Source organism: Pristis pectinata, chromosome 22 (assembly GCF_009764475.1).
Source record: "Pristis pectinata isolate sPriPec2 chromosome 22, sPriPec2.1.pri, whole genome shotgun sequence".
Lineage (NCBI taxonomy): Eukaryota > Metazoa > Chordata > Chondrichthyes > Rhinopristiformes > Pristidae > Pristis > Pristis pectinata.
Window position 1 is genome coordinate 5,902,595 of NC_067426.1, and position 17,581 is coordinate 5,920,175.

General features: G+C 42.4%; 1 protein-coding gene across 1 annotated transcript in view; it reads left to right on the forward strand.

The window, feature by feature from the left end:
- The window catches only part of ctsl.1 (cathepsin L.1), a 33,053-nt gene extending 21,249 nt beyond the window's left edge, over positions 1 to 11,804 (forward strand). The window contains exons 5-9 of the mRNA XM_052036413.1: positions 718 to 909; positions 4,166 to 4,331; positions 6,513 to 6,618; positions 9,970 to 10,065; positions 11,563 to 11,804. Coding sequence (XP_051892373.1) covers positions 718 to 909; positions 4,166 to 4,331; positions 6,513 to 6,618; positions 9,970 to 10,065; positions 11,563 to 11,569 — 567 coding nt within the window. The 3' untranslated portion in view covers positions 11,570 to 11,804. The remainder of the gene's footprint in view (positions 1 to 717; positions 910 to 4,165; positions 4,332 to 6,512; positions 6,619 to 9,969; positions 10,066 to 11,562) is intronic.
- Positions 11,805 to 17,581: the final 5,777 nt, after the last annotated feature.

Sequence of the window (17,581 nt, forward strand, 5' to 3'; positions counted from 1 at the left end):
GGAAGATGGGTGGGGATTACTTAGAGTGGGAGAATTCAATGCTCATGCCGTCAGGCTGCAAGGTTCCAAGACGTGCAGAAAAGATTCACGAAGATGTTACCAGGACTGGAGTGCTTGAGTTATAAGGAAAGACTGGGGCTTCTTTTCCTGGAGCGAAGGAGCCTGAGGAATGAGCTTATAGAGGTAAATACAATCAGGAGGGGCATAGATAGGGTGGATGGTCATGATCATTTTCCCAGAGCAGGGGAGTCTAAAATGAGAGAGCATGGATTTAAGATGAGGGGGGAAGATTTAAAAGGGAACTGAGGGGCATCTTTTTGATTCAGAGGGTCTTGGGTATACGGAACGAGCTGCCAGAGGAAGCTGTGGAGGTGGGTACATGTACAACATTTAAAAGACATTTAGGCAGGTACATGAATAGATTTAGAGGGAAATGGCCAAATGCAGGCAAATGGGACATCTTGGTCGGTGTGGATGGATTGGGCCAAAGGGCCTCTTTCTGTGGTGTATGCCTCGATGACTCCAGGAGTCTATGACCAACCCATATGTTTTTGGGAGTTACAAATCAACTGAGAGAACCATGTCTAAAGGAAAGACTGGTTGTCAGTCACTTATCATATTTAAATTCTCTGTAATATGTTATTTTTGATGTTTTAATTTAATGCTGTTTAATTTTGTTTGACCTGGACATGTTTGTGAGCTTATTTTTGTTTACAGACAGGGGCTTTGGAAGGACAGCACTTCAGAAAGACTGGAAACTTAGTTTCTCTGAGCGAGCAGCAATTAGTGGATTGCTCCACTGAATATGGAAATTATGGCTGTAACGGAGGGCTTATGAATAATGCATTTCAGTACATTATAGATAATGGAGGAATTGACACGGAATATTCATATCCCTATCAAGCAGAGGTTAGTCAAAATAATCTTGCTAATGCATCCCATGTTAAATTAATATTTCAATGTGAATTGACGCAGACACTTATATACACCAAGGATTGTAAGAACAGGAGGAAGTCATTCAACCCCTTCCAGTTATGTTATTCAATGAATTTATAGCTGACCTGGTATCTAATTCCATTTATATGTCTTGCCCCACATCTTTGCAAACTTTGGCTAAAAAAGTTTTAGATTTAACAATTGACCCATCATCAATTGTCCCTTGCGTAAGAAGGTTCTGCATTTTTACCATGGAGACACAAGAGACTGCAGATCTTGGAATCTGGAGCAGCAAACAATCTGTTGGAGGAACTCAGCAGGTCAACTTGCAGTTGTGATGCAGGGTTTTGACCCAAAACATCAACAATTCCTTTCCTTCCACAGATGTTTCTTGACCCACTGAGTTCCTCCAGCAGATTGTTTGATGCATTTTTACCATCCTTCACCTAATTCCATCTCTGAAAAGTCTGGCTCTAATTGCCATGAGCCCACCTCCAGGACCTTATTCTAAGCAAATGGTTGCTTTGCTTCCTAGAATATCTCAAAAACTTTGGACTAATCACAAGCTGAGATACTTTGTGCACTTTATCCTTCTGATTTACATTTCATGGTCCAGTTATCGGTTATAACGTAATGTAAAGTGAGAGCTTCTCACTCAAACATGCAAGTATGTCATGACTTTATCTGTGTTGAGTAATTCAGGGTACAAATAAACACTGTAGGTAGCACAGGAAGTCTCAATCTTACTCATTGTAATGCAATGGAATTAATGAAATCACATTGATATTCGAACATAGAACAGTACAGCGCAGGAACAGGCCCTTCGGCCCACAATGTTGTGCCAAACAATGAGATGGATTCTTGACCTCACAATCTACCTTGCACCTTATTGTCTACCTGCAATGCACTTCCCTGTAGCTGTGACACTTTACTCTGTATTCTGTTATTGTTTTTACCCTGTACTACCTCAATGCACTGTGTAATGAATTGATCTGTATAAACAGTACGCAAGACAAGCTTTTCACTGTACCTCGGTACAAGTGACAAAAATAAACCACTACCAATACCAAACTAAATAAATGGGCAATTAAATGTCTAACTAAATTAATCCCTTCTGCACACACAATGTCCATATCCTTCCATTCATGTGCCTACCTAAGAGCCTCTTAAATGCCTCTATTGTATCTGCCTCCACCACCACCCCTGGCAGTGCATTCCAGGCACCCACCACTCTCTGTGTAAAAAAACTTGCCCCACACATCTCCTTTGAACTTACTCCCCACACTTTAAATGCATGTCCTCTGGTATTAGACATTTTGACCCTGGGAATAAGATACCGGCTGTCTATCTATGTTTCTCATAATCTCACAAAATTCTAACAGGTCTCCCCTCAGCCTCTGCCATCCGTTTCCATATTGCTGCTCCCAGTAAACTTTTGGCAGGCTTTTTTACAGCACTTCAGTTACGTCGATTGCATTTCCTCTGTTGCACAGACTAAACGCTCAGTACATTGATTGCTATTGAAGATAATGGAACCAAGTTTCAGAAGCAATTTAATGGACGGTTACTATATATTGCATGTTTAGCACATACAGCAGAGGACTAATTTCTACCCTTGTTACAAAGGGTCAATCTCCCCTTCGTATAGGACAAAAAAACGTTCTTCTCTCTGAACTCTGTCAGACAATAGTAGGGGGTCCAATTTTATCCACTGCGCCAGCTAATATCAGGGGTGCAGATTATGGATTCTGGATGAATAATGATCCAGTTCAACTCAGTTCACCTTTGGCCCTCTTGGTGGTTGCAAGTGAAAACCATAATGAAATTAATAATAACAGCAGCCAATCTCCATCATGCTGTGATAGGGGCTTAAATTCAACCTTCAGCATCCCTGGCTTATATCGAGCAAAACCCATGGAATGAACCAAGATCCTGTGTTCCCATCCCAACTCCGGATAATTTTTTACTGGATTCTTTGGGTTTTGTCTTGCTATCATTGCCAGTTCTCACCTTTTAACTTTTGCTTTACTTTTACTTTCTTATTCCCATGGTGTGTATGGCACTAGGAGCATTGCATTAATTGTCTATTCTGATTGTCATAAGAAGAAACCTCAATATGAGTGAAACTGAGGAATAAGAAAGGGATGACTATGTTAGTGGGACTATCTTATTAATACAGTGGACTGCACAGTGAACAAGGGACTACACAGTGAATGACAGGGCCCTGAGGTGAGCGGTAGAACAAGGGGACCTGGGAATACAGATCCGTAGTTCCTTGAAAGTCTGTATAAAATTATGAGGGGCATAGATAGGGTGGACAAGTAATATCTTTTTCCTATTATTGAATGATCCAATACCAGAGGGCATGCATTTAAGGTGAGAGGGGGTAGGTTCAGAACAGACGTGAGGGGTACGTTTTTTACTAAGAGAGTGGTGGACGCCTGGAATGCATTTCCTGCTAGGGTGGTGGAGGCAAATTCATTGGGGGCTTTTAAGAGGGGCTTGGATGGGCACATGAATGAGAGGAAAATGGAGGGATATGGGCCTTCTGTAGGTAGGAGGGAATAGCTATGTCGGCACAACATTGTGGGCCGAAGGGCCTGTTCTGTGCTGTACTGTTCTATGTTCTAAGATGATGGATTTTATGCAGGATGGTTGGCTTGTTTCAGTGTCTCTGTCACTGCTACAGTCCACATAACATAATGGGTCCAGGCAGAGTGTAAATGTAAAGTGTGTTGAATCAGAATCTAGAAACCTATATAAATGCATTAATTATTAACATTGCATGAAGTCTTGAGGGAGAAAAGAGTAAAGGATAATTACAAGTGTCCTCTGCCTTAAAGGGGAAGTTAGGTCAAGTCGACTAACTGCAGCAAATCAAATGAGCTACTGCATTCCCAGTTGTAAACCTAATTTAGAAAACTTTGTGCCAAAGAAAACAAGTTAAACACTGGCAGTGTGGGTAATGCTTTCAGGAACTGTTTGAGTTTTCCTGGTTTTGCTAGTAATGCTATACATTTCACATCTTCTGAGGAGCCACACACACAAAATGCTGGAGGTACTCAGGTCAGGCAGCATCTATGGAGGGGAAAAAACAGTCGACATTTTGGGTTGAGACCCTTCATCAGGTCTCAACCCGAAAGGTCAGCTCTTTATTTTACGGATACTAAGTGCCCGTATAATCAGCGCAATAATGACAATCATGGTTCCTCTTGATTTGTTTACTTAGGACGGACCTTGCAGATTCAATCCAGGAACAGTTGGTGCTACTTGCTATGGAATTATTAATGTCCAAGAAGGAAGTGAGCTATCACTAAAGAAAGTTGTGGCAATGATTGGGCCAGTCTCTGTTGCTATTGATGCAAGCCATCCGTCATTCAGGATGTACTCCTCGGGTAGGTAACTGGATGGAATTTTCTATTTTATTTGTTTGCACATTCATGTGGATAAATTTTAGGATATGATGACACCAAAAATTGCCCTGAAGGACATACAAAAGGAATTTGGATGTAGAGTGGATTGGATTTGTCATTGGTACAAATAGATAAAATGTCTGAAGGTGTGCTTCTGTTGTGTAAAACATATTCCAGAGTGGATGTTCTAGAACATGGAAATAATTAAAAGATAAAAGATCATATTCCACCTAGTTCAAATTTTACCTTCCAGAAATGTTTATGGAATGTAGCAATTGACCTTTGTTACTTTGTCTCCAAAAAACCACAACGATGGAGATCTCATGTAACTATCATCTTAAATTGCATTCAGTTCTGGTTGCCCCATTACAGGAATGATATGGAAGCTTTGGAGAGGGTACAGAAGAGGTTTACCAGGATGCTGCCTGGTGTAGAGAGCATGTGCTATAAGGAGAGGTTGGACAAACTACGGTTGTTTTCTCTGGAATGTCGGAGGCTGAGTGGAGACCTCACATAAGTTTATAAAATTATGAGAGGCAAAAATAGGGGAGGCAGTCAGAATATTTTTCCCAGAGGTAAGTTCAAAGGAGATGTGCGGGGAAAGATTTTCACACAGAGAGTGGTGGGTGCCTGGAATGTGCTGCCTGGAGTGGTGGTGGAGGCAAATATTATAGAGGCGTTTAAGAGGCTCTTCGATAAGCACAGAAATGTGCAGAGAATGTGTGTAAGCTTCAGATCAATAGTAGAACCAAAAACATGAGTCTGAGGGAGAGACCCATGAAGTATCCCAGCTGGTGCCCACTGTCTCACTTTGTCTTGGCTGAGGCCTCGGTCCAATCTGTCGGCAGATTTGCAAGGCAAGTTTTTCACACAGAGAGTGGTAGGTGCCTAGAATGCACTGCCAGAGAGGTATTGGTATTGGTTTATTATTGTCACTTGTACTGAGGTACAGTGAAAAACTTGTCTTGCATACCAATCGTACAGGTCAATTCATTACACAGGCAGACACATTGAGTTAGTACAGAGTACATTGAGATAGTACCGGTAGAACAATAACAGAGTACAGAGTAAAGTGTCACAGCTACAGGGAAGTGCATTGCAGGTAGACAATAAGGTGCAAGGTCACAACAAGGTAGATTTTGAGGTCAAGAGTCCATCTCATCGTATAAGAGGACCTTTCAATAGTCTTATCACAGTGGAAGCAGAAATGATAGTAAAGTTTAATAGGTCTTTAGAAAGGCACATGAACAGGCAGGGAATAAAGGGATATGGACCACGTGTAGGTAGATGGGATTAGTTTAGATTGGCATCATGGTTGGTGCAGTCATAGTGGGCCAAAGGACCTGTTCCTGTGCTGTACTGTTCTAAGTTCTGTGTCTACCTCATGGTATACCACTTCCACTGGGAGTGAGACTGGATAATGAAGGTTGGGTAGTGACACAGTGACTGGCCACATAGCTCAGATCTTCTACCTGGGCTGTCTCACTTGCTGACCAGCACACACCAATAGAGAGAGACCTCAAAACAGTTTCCCAGACCTGGGCTGCGGTGCTGTTTTCAGGAAGGGTGCACCTCCCTGAACACTGTCACTAACAGACGAATTCTACCTCTCTCATCCCCTCAGAAGGTGTTAACACTGTCTTTAAAATGAATCGGTTAGTACAGATCACATTTCATAGAGTTTTGTGTGATAATATAACAATTAAGTTAATTATGAAGAATGGATTTTGAACCAGTGGCTTCTCACCATGGCATTTGGGGAATTTAGAATCACTGGAATAAAAAGAGGCATCAGTAATGGTAACCCGATCGCCATAACAACTCATTTGATACATGAATGTCCATCAGGGAAGAAAATCTGTCGTCCTTACCTTGGCTGGCCTGCTTGTGAATCCAGACCCCAGCAATGTTTAAAGCAGCCCAGTAAACCACCCAATTCAGGGGCAATTAAGGATGGGCGATAAATACTGCCCTTGCCAGTGAAATCCAAATCCCGTGAGCAAATTAAAACAAAAATTGTAATAATTGTTAGGTAGCACAAGCCTCCTTATCATTGATCTCTAAACAACTCAAACTTGACCTTTGTAGGTTCCCCAGTAGTTCCTAATTTTTAATCTCTATCCTTACGGAATAATATTGGTCTTCCTCCTCCACTGAATTCAGGAATCTACGATGAGCCATTATGCAGTAGTGAATATCTCGACCATGCTGTTCTTGCCGTTGGATATGGAACGTTAGGAGGAAGAGACTACTGGCTGGTTAAGAACAGGTATCATGCAAACCCAGACCTTGTAAACATTGTATACAATCCTTAAAACGTATTGAATCCTACTGATCCCAGAAGAGGTAAAGTTATTTTCTTTCATTGTGTGTATCTCTGATATCCAGCTCTTATTGGGTTTCATTACAAACTACCAGATTATCTGTCTGGTTCATTTGCAAAGGTACAAGAAAGCTGATAAATAGCAAGTCTTGTGATTAATCATCAAGACACCAATTTCTATTCTTATCAAAGCAACCTACTAACAAGAAGTTTTTCTTCCGAACATTAGAATTTCTCATGTGGAAACTAAGGTAAGACTTTCCATCTTGAATGTACTCACTGATAATGATCTACGAGACCACAAACAGACATTTACAATGTACTTGTTGAAAACATTTCCCATAACTCAGCAAAAGATGGTATGGTGCTATCACTGTAGATAAGCCACTAGACTAGTAACCCAGGGATCCGAGCTCAAGTTTTATTTTGTATCCATTCATGATATTTTACCTGTTCATGACATTTTTGTGTCCATGAACTCCCACAGCTCTTGATAGTTCCAGTGCTTTCAGCTATCTGTTAGCAAGTTACTCTGTTCAAAGTGGATGACTTCTCATTTGCACATGTTGAAAACCACTTGACACAGTTTTGCCCATTTGCTTCCTCGAATAATGTCTCTTCGGAATTCAGTGTTTCACTGCTCATGGTGTGGTCTGTGTGATATCAGCAAGCGTTCCATCATCGTTTAAAAATACAGTGATTGGTTGTGGCTGACACTGATCCTTGTGGGACCTCACCAGAATCAGAATCAGAATCAGAATCAGGTTTATTATCACTGACTTGTATGTTGTGAAATTTGTTGTTCTGCGGCAGCAGGACAGTGCAAAGACATAAAAATTACTATAAATTACAAAATAAATAAATAGTGCAAAAAAGGAATAATGTTCATGGGTTCACAGGCCATTCAGATGTCTAATGGCGGAGGGGGAGAAGCTGTTTCTAAATTGCTGAATGTGGATCTTCAGGTTCCTGTACCTCCTCCCCGATGGCAGTAACGAGAAGAGGGCATGTCCCGGATGGTGAGGGTCCTTAGTGATGGATGCTGCTGGCTTGAGGCACTGCCTCATGAAGATGTCCTCGATGGTGGGGAGGGTTGTGCCCATGATGAAGCTGGCTGAGTCTAGAACCCTCTCCAGCCTCTTGAGATCCTGCGCATTGGAGCCTCCATACAAGGCTGTGAAGTAATCGGTCAGAATATTTTCCACCATACATCTATAGAAATTTGCAAGAGCCTTTGGTGACATACCAAGTCCTAACGAAGTGTGCCTTCTTCATGATTGCATCAATGTGCTGGGCCCAGGATAGATCTTCTGAGATGTTGACGCCCAGGAACTTGAAGCTGCTCACCCTTTCCACCGCTGACCCCTCAATGAGGACTGGTGTGTGTTCTCCTGAAGTCCACAATCAATTACTTGGTCTTGCTGATGTTGAGTGTGAGGTTGTTGGTGTGACACCACTCAACCAGCCAATCTATCTCACTCCTGTACGCTTCCTCATTGTCACCTGAGATTCTACCAATAACAGCGGTGTCATCGGCGAATTTATAGATGTTGTTTGAGCTGTGCTTGACCACAGAGTCATGAGTGTAGAGAGAGTAGAGCAGTGGGCTAAGCACGCATCCTTGAGGTGTGCCTGTGTTAATGCCAGCAAGGAGGAGATATTACTACCGATCCGCAGTGACTGTGGTCTCCCGATAAGGAAGTCGAGGATCCAGTTGCAGGGGGAGGTACAGAGGCCCAGGTTTTGAAGCTTGTTGATTAATACTGAGGGGATGATGGTGTTGAATGCTGAGCTGTAATCGATGAACACCAGTCACACCTTGACTGTTTAAGTACTCGTTTTAACCCTTGCCTTTGCTTCCTGTGGTTCAACTGATTACTCTCCAGTTCAATAACTTGCCTTCAATTCCATGACCTTCAACTCTAACTAACTTCCTTTTACAAGGGATTTTATAAAATGCATTCTGGATGCCATATAATAATATAATATTTCAAATTCATTGGTTCATGGTACATGGTAATGTAAAGGGCAGGCATGGTAGTGTAGCGGTTAGCGTAACGTTTTACAGTGCTAGAGACCCGGGTTCAATTCCGGCTGCTGTCTGTAAGGAGTTTGTATGTTCTCCCCGTGTCTGCATGAGTTTCCTCCCACATTCTGAAGACCTACAGGTTAGGAAGTTGTGGTCATGCTATGTTGGCACCGGAAGCGTGGCAACACTTGCTGGCTGCCCCCAGAACACTCTACGCAAAAGATGCATTTCACTATGTGTTTCAATACACATGTGACTAATAAAGATCTTATCATTCCAGCACTAGAATGTTAAACAGTAACTTCAAATATTCTGTTTCCAAAATATGCAGAATTAAGGAGGATACTGAGCTAATATAAGCAGCTATATAGTTAATGTAAAAATTGCAAAAGAGATGAATAAAATAAACCCTTTCTCAATAAAGTTCATAAAATGCAAACTTATGGAGAGCACAGGAATGCCCAGTATTTTGCAGTTTTTGCACATTTGCTTCATCAATGGTTAGGAGAGTGGTGCAACAGGTAGTGATGTCTTCTTACAGCTATAGGGACTCGGGTTCAATCCTAATCTCCTGTGCTGTCTGTGTGGAGTTTGCATGTTCTGCCTTGACAATGCCGGGTTTCCCCTGGGTTCTCCAATTTCTTCCCACATCACAAAGATGTGCTACCTGTTAGGTTAATAAGTCACTATAAATTACTTCTACAATAGTGAGGGGGTGTGATCATAGAGTCATAGAGCTATACAGCATGGAAACAGGCCCTTCGGCCCATCTCGTCCATGCTGACCGTTGCCTCACTGAGCTAGTCGCACTTGCCTGTATTTGGCCCATATCCCTCTAAAACTTTCCTATCCATGCACCTGTCCAAATGTACCATTTAAATGTCGTAATTATACCTGTCTCTACCACCTCCTTTGTCAACTCATTCCGCAGACCGACCACCCTGTATGTGAAAAAGTTGCCCCTCAGGTCCCTTTTGAATCTTTCCCCTCTCACCTTAAACCTGTGCCCTCTGGTTTTGGTCTTGCCTAATGGGGGGTGGTAGAAGTTGATGGGCATGTGAGAGAGAAAAGGTTGCATGGAAATAGGTTGAGAAATGGGACTGATGGAAATCTCTGCGAGCCAGCATAGGACTGATGAGCCAAATGGCTTCCTTCTATGCCATAAGATTATATGAGAATGTGAGATAGGTGGTCAATGAATTATTCCCACAATGTTGCATATTATTTGGATTTTAACTCTTCTTTAACTAATGTTTTGTTTTTCCTAGCTGGGGCACAGATTGGGGTAATAAAGGATACATCTACATGTCGAGGAACAAGGATAATCAATGTGGCATTGCATCAGCTGCCAGCTTTCCTACTGTGTATGTTGAAGTGTCTCTTCTTACTTGTCCAGTTTACTTTTGGGTGTATTTTGTGAAGAGGTTTATGCAGCAATGAAGTGAAATATAACAGCAACCGAAAAGCAAAAAATAAACTGCAGATGCCGGAAATTTGAAATAAAACAGAAATTGTTGGAAACACTCAGCAGGTCAGGCAGCAGCGGAGAGAGAAAGGCAAGAGTCAATGTTTCAGATCGATGACCTTTCATTAGAAATAAATCCATGTTTGGGTGGGTGAGGAAGGAGAGTGGAGTGGAAATTACTGACTGTGGTGCCTGTTCTTCAGGAATGAATGGGAGCATGGGTTCAGTCCCGACCTCCGGCACTGTCTGTGGGGAATTTGCATGTTCTCCGTGTGCCTGCGTGGGTTAGCAGATGGTGTGGAGGATGTGATGATTAGGAGCTTGCTTGGCCACTGAGAATTGCCCCTCGTGTGAAAGTGAGTGGTAGAATCTGGGGGGAGTTGATAGAAATGGGGGATAGAATAAAAGTCAAAGTCAGAGTCAAGTTTATTGTCATCTGCACAAGTACATGTATGCACAGGTGCAATGAAAAACTTACTTGCAGCAGCATCACAGGCACATAGCATCAGATAAGCAGCATTCACAAGAAAAACATAAATTATACACAATTTTTACAAGAAAGAACATAATTAGAACAAAAAACATGTCCATTTTAGTGCAAAGTGATCAAAAGTGGTCATAGCGTTGCTAAACTGTAGTGATTAGGGTTGTGCAGGTTGGTTCAAGAACCGAATGGTTGAAGGGAAGTAGCTGTTCCTGAACCCGGTGGTGTGGGACTTCAGGCTTCTGTACCTTCTGCCTGACAGTAGCTCTGAGAAGGTGGCGTGGCCCAGATGCTGGGGAATTTTGCTGATGGATGCTGCCTTCTTGAGGCAGTGTCTCCTGTAGATACTACCGATGGTGGGGAGGGATGTGCCCGTGATGTATTGGGCTGAGTCCACTACTCTCTGCAGTTTCTTATGTTCCTGCACATTCGAATTGCCGTCCCAGACCATGATGCAATCAATCAGGGTACCTTCAACAGGATTGTTGAGTAGGATTAAAATAGGATTGTTGTAGGGTTAGTGTAAATGGGTGTTTGATGGTTGGCATGGACTTGGAAGGATGAAGGGCCTGTTTCATACTGTATGGCTCTCTGACTCTCTGACAATGTGGTTCTGAAGGGAGTTCCAGGATTTGGATCCATCAATAATGAAGGACTAATGATATATGTCAGATTGCCATGCAACTTCGAGAGAAATTACAGATTGTTCCCTTAAAATCTTGAGTTAGCGTTAATGGATTGGGACGGGTCAGGTTAAGAGAGCAGGGAAGAGAGAAGGAGAGGGTGAGAGAGAGTCATAATAAATGCAACAACAGAATGTAAGAATGACCACACAATGATCTTTCCTATTCTGCCTGACATTTTGAACACACTAATTCCACCAACCTTAAAGTTCCTTGTTTTCTTTCTCAGATTTTGAAACTCTCAGCAAACTGAAGCAATTGTCCTGTGATCTGTTGAAGATACGTCAGATATCTTTGAAGCACTTTTAAAATTTTTATAATAAAGCATTATGATATATAGCTAATTTGTGGATAGATTTTGCTAGTTTAAATTTTCACACACTTTTAAGCTGGATTGTGATATGTGTAGTGATCCTCATCAATGGAAATTCGGAAATATAGTTTTGAATATACACACAAAAAGTGCTGGAGGAACTCAACAGGTCAGGCAGCATCTATGGAGAGAAATAAACAGTCGATGTTTCGGGTCGAGACCCTTCATCAGGACTGGAGAGGAAGCAGGCAGAAGCTCTGATGAAGGGTCTCGACCCGAAACATCGACTGTTTATTTCTCTCCATAGATGCTGCCTGACCTGCTGAGTTCCTCCAGCATTTTATGTGTGTTGCTCCAGATTCCAGCATCTGCAGAACCTCTTGTGTCTTAGTTTTGAATATATTTGTGTGTTGTCAATGATTGCTTTCTTTGTTATGCTTAGGATACACCTCACAGTCTGACATCTTCTGCACAGACATTTGGAATTTGCTTGTCCAGATATTGTTTACAACGCTAAAAATCTCTCACTTTTGCTTAGAACATTGAACGGTACAGCACAGGGACAGGCCCTCCAGCCATGGTGTTGTGCTGAACTAATTAAACTAGTAATTAAACACCTAACTAAACCCTTCTGTCTACACAAGGTACATATCCCTCCATTCCCTGCACATTCATGTGCCTAAGAGCACCTTAAGTGCCTCTATCATAGTAGCCTCCACCACCACCTCTGGCAGCGCATTCCAGGCAACCGCCACTCTCTGTGTAAAAAAAATTTGCCCCGTATATCTCCTTTGAATTTACCTCCTCTCACCTTAAATGCATGCCCTCTAAGCATTAGACATTGCGACCTTGGGAAAAAGATACCGGGGCTTCTCATAATCTTGTAATCTTCTAAACTTTACCTTAACAAATGTGGCAACTCATCATTAATGAACCATTTATTTGCAAATGAAGATGACATCACAGCAGCCATCCTTTAAGGTTGTCGGTTAATGTGGTTTCAATCACTGATCACACTACTCTTGCCTGAGTTGGAAATTTGTGGCCTGAAGTTGCACTCAACAGAGTTGAGCACAAAGTTGTGGATGTTGTTAAATTCTGCACGGCCAGGGTCTTGGATGAGGTGATAAACCAAACCTCTGTTGGCCTGATCATGTGGTTATAAATAATTGCAGGAGAATTATCATTGGTTACTTGCTCAACATCTAACCTTCAACCATGAAACTACCTAATCATTATCATGTTGCTGTTTGAGAGATCTTGCTGATGATTCATTTCCTATATGATATCAAGGCACTACATTTCAAAAGAGCTCCATTGGCTGTGGGATGTCCTGAAGAAGTCATATACAGGCAAATATTCATAAACAGGGAACCAGGAAACTTTTTAATCTTCATTGTAACCCTTTGTGAAAATTCTGATTAGTAATGCAACTTACTGTGGAAGGAAGTTTGAGATTACTGACTTGTCTTTCCTGAATCATTTTAGGGATTGAGGGAAGGCAATTGGATTATATTAAGGTTTAGCTTGTTGATGCTCATTTAACTATTGAGAGAGGAAGTAAAATTTCCAAAGCTTGTCCAAGAAGTGTCTGGCCTCTTGTTATTTTGTAATGACATCACACCCTAGAAACTGGATTTCATTCTTTCTTGATGTGCTAAACATCTTCAGTGTATCGTGCTCACATCCTGTGGTGTCCCCACTACAGCATACTAACACAGGAGACACAAGAGACAGCAAATGCTGGGGTCTGGAGCAAAAAACAAGCTGCTGGAGGAACCCAGCAGGTCAGGCAGCATCTGTGGAAGGAAATGGAGAGCTGGCATTTGTCAAGAACCTTCATCTGTACTTGATGAAGGTCTCAACCTGATACGTCAACTGTCCATTTCCCTCCACAGATGCTGCCTGACCCACCGAGTTCCTCCAGTAGCTTGTTTTTCCCTCCATACTAACATACGAATTAGGCCGCTCTAGCCTGCTCTGCCATTACATAGAACATAGAATATTACAGCACAGTACAGGCGCTTCAGCCCACAATGTTGTGCCAACATTTTATCCTGCTCTAAGATCTATCTAACCCTTCCTTCGCACATAGCCTTCCATTTCTCTATCATTCATGTGTCTATCATAGAGTCTCTTAAATGTCCCTAACGTATCTGCCCCCACAACCTCTGCCGGCAGTGCGTTCCACACACCCACCATTCTCTGTGTAAAAAACTTACCTCTGACATCCCCCTTATACCTTCCTCCAATCACCTTAAAATTATGCTCCCTCATGTTAGTCATTTTCATCCTGGGAAAAAGTCTCTGACTGTCCACTCAATCTATGCCTCTTATCATCTTGTGCACCTCTATCAAGTCACCTCTCATCCTCCTTCTCTCCAAAGAGAAAAGTCCGAGCTCACTCAACCTATCCTCATAAGACATGCTCTCCAATCCAGGCAGCAACCTGGTAAATCTCCTCTGCACCCTCTCTAAGGCTTCCACATCCTTCCTATAATGAGGTGACCAGAATTGAACACAACACTCCAAGTGTGGTCTAACCAGAGTTTTATAGAGATGCAACATTACCTTGTGGCTCTTGAACTCAATACCCCGACTAATGAAGGCCAACACACCATACGCCTTCTTAACAACCCTATCGACCTGCATGGCAGGCACGGTAGTGTAGCAGTTAGTGTAACGCTTTACAGCGCCAGAGACCCGGGTTCCTATTCCCGCCGCTGTCTGTAAGGAGTTTTTACGTTCTCCCCGTGTCTGCTTGGGTTTCCTCCGCGTGCTCCGGTTTCCTCCCACATTCCAAAGACGTGCGGGTTAGGAAGTTGGCGCCGGAAGCGCGGCGACACTTGCGGGTGCCCCAGAACACTACGCAAAAGATGCACTTCACTGTGTGTTTGGATGTACATGTGACTAATAAAGATACCTTATCTTATCTTAACCCTACGCTTAGAGCAAGGCATTGATGTCAGAGTGAAGACTCTTTAATTGGCACTTCACGGGGATTTTGGCATGAGCTGCTCCTGGTTCACCAAAGGTCAACGGTAACATTCAAATGCTCCTGATGGCCTCAACATCGATTTCTCTAACTTTGGGTAACCCCTTCCCTCTTCTCCCACTCCCTCCCCCCCTCGTCTTCCTTAATTCCCGTGGCCTCCTCACCACTTCTCTTCCATCACTCCCTTTCATCCCCCTTCCCCCACCCACCTACCTTCCCCCCTCACCTGCCAGCCTGTGCTCCTCCCCCTCCCCTGACCTTCCTATTCTGGCTTCTGCCCTCTTCCTCTCCAGTCCTGACGAAGGGTCTCGACCTGAAAAGTCGACTGTTCATTTCCCTCCATAGATGCTGCCTGACCTGCTGAGTTCCTCCAGCGTTTTGTGTCCAATTTACACCAGCTATTTAGAAAACACAGAGTAGGTGACTGTGATGTCATTAGGTGGGTGACTCTTAACAAGAAAACATCTGCTGAACTGCAGTGAATTTTGCAAGAAGCATCCAGGTCAGTCTCCTGATGGGTGTGATTTCACCCAGAAATGATCAACAGCTTAATCTTCCCAGGAATAAATCGTTTTTATGCACAACTCGCACATAAAATGTAGCTGGTAATGGATCCAATTTCTAGGCTCGTGACTTAACTGACGGGGTTGATATTTGCAGTGCAAAGGCAATTCCTGAGCATTACAATTTAAAGTGTCAGCTGGCCTCTTTATTACATTGCAGTCCATGTCCAAGATTGACAATAAAGTCAGCAAGATAGTTTAAGACTCTGTGTATCGCTGACAAGTTAACAGCTTTGAATAATGAGTCTATTGGGTATATTGAGAGTCTAATTCATTCCGTTTGTGCTGGCAACCTTGCAGTATAATAAAAATTTCAGGCCTTTTGTGACCTTGTCCTTCTGAGCCAGATTGGCAGAGTTGGCTTCTTTGCCTCCTTTATGAATGCATGGGCTGCCTTCACTTGATAAATCTTAGCCTAGTTAGACTCTCTTCTGCCATCTGCTGCTGGTTTTCTTTGCAACCAAACCCTGTTTTGTCATCAAAAACATAAGCTTCAATATCTACCGCAAGAGTAAGAAAGAGTGAAAGACCTTTTCTCCCTGTGACTGCATGAGTTTCCTCTGCTTGCTCCGGATTCCTCCCACATCCCCCCAAAAAATATGTGGGCTCATCCCAAGAAAACCAACCAACAGGAGACACAAGAGACAGCAGATTCTTCAGATTGGGAGCAACACACAAAAAGCTGGTGGGACTCAGGGGGTCGGGCAGCATCTATGGAGGGAAATGGACTGTCGACGTTTTGGGTCGAGATCCTTCATCAGGTCTGTCTATCTCCCTCCACAGATGCTGCCTGACCCGCTAAAATGTGTGGGCTGGTAGGTTAATTGACCACTGTATCTTGCCTGTAAAATGTTAATGTGTCAGTAGTAGAATCTTACAGTGGGATGGGTGGGTGAGGGGGAGGTGATGGTAGGACTGAGGGGGGGCTCTGATGGGAATGTGGGGAGAATAAAATGGGTTAGGGTACGATTAGTGTAAACAAGTGGTCAATGGATAGCCCAGAGTCAGTGGGGTGAAGGGCCTGTTTCTGTGCTGTATGACTCTTTATCAACGATAGTTATCAGCACATGCTCCACCAAACCCACATGCACTCCAGTTATCTGCCGATCAGCGCTTCTGTCTGCATCTTATGTGGTGTATCTCGGTTGTGAAATAAGAGCTGCTTTTGTCTCAGTTTCACCTCCATTATCTGCATCTTCTGAACAAATAACTTAAAAATAGGTTGCAGGAAATCTGAAAAGAAATGTCAAAATTTGGAAACACTCAGAAAGTCAGGCAGGTTTTTGAGTTTGGAGGACAAAGTTAACGTTTTCAGCCGATTGAATGTTCATCAGAACATAATTTTAGCTCTCCCTGATTAAGTTTAATCATGAAAGTCTGACTGTTGCTTTGACTTTGCAAGAATAGCACATTTTCCTGAAAACCAGCAATGTTACCCATGAGGTTAAACAGTGTATTTTTTTTAAACTAATCAAATGTTCTGTTTAAACAAATGGTCCCACTGATGGTAATGTGCCATTAACTTTTTTGTGGTTGAATCACAGAAAAGGTTTGCTTTTGATAATTACTAAAGCAAATATTACAAAGTTACTTTTGAACTAAAAACACAATAAAATACTGCTAACTTTGGTATTGGGAAATGCAGTCAGGTTCAAGGATGACTTTCCATGTATTAAAACTTCAGTCATTACTGCTCTAATCAACAAAAACTGCACTCATAATAAAATCAATTTTTCATTTTTCCTCAAGAAGGATTTATACAACCAAGATAAACAACCTAGCAAAAAGCAAGTCCCAACTGAAGCACTCAGAGTAGCTAGTTCTCAACTAATTCACATGAATATTGCATGTTCATTTATATTATTTAGATGTTGCAAAAATACATTTTAAAATGAACCTCATCTCACTTCAGTTTGCGAAAGTTTGGCCGTGCTGACGTCAGCTAATGGAGAGCATAAGAGTACTATAATGCGGTGAAACAAATTGACCGTGGCTGGCAGATCCAACAGAAACTATTCACTTTCAGGCATTCTCAAATGTGCTCCTGTGATTCTGGAATGAGCTGGGTGAGAGATGATGGAACATCTCTCCCTCTCTTCATCCATGACTTCACTTCACTAGTCTTAGAATCGTCATTCATTTCAACTTGGATCCCAACTTGGAAATTAGAAAGGAAAAGGTAGAACATAGAACAGTATTGGTATTGGTTTATTATTGTCACTTGTACCGAAGTACGGTGAAAAACTTGTCTTGCATACTGATCGTACAGGTCAATTCATTACACAGTGCAGTTACATTGAGTTAGTACAGATTGCATTGATGTAGTACAGGTAAAAACAATAACAGTACAGAGTAAAGGGTCACAGCTACAGAGAAA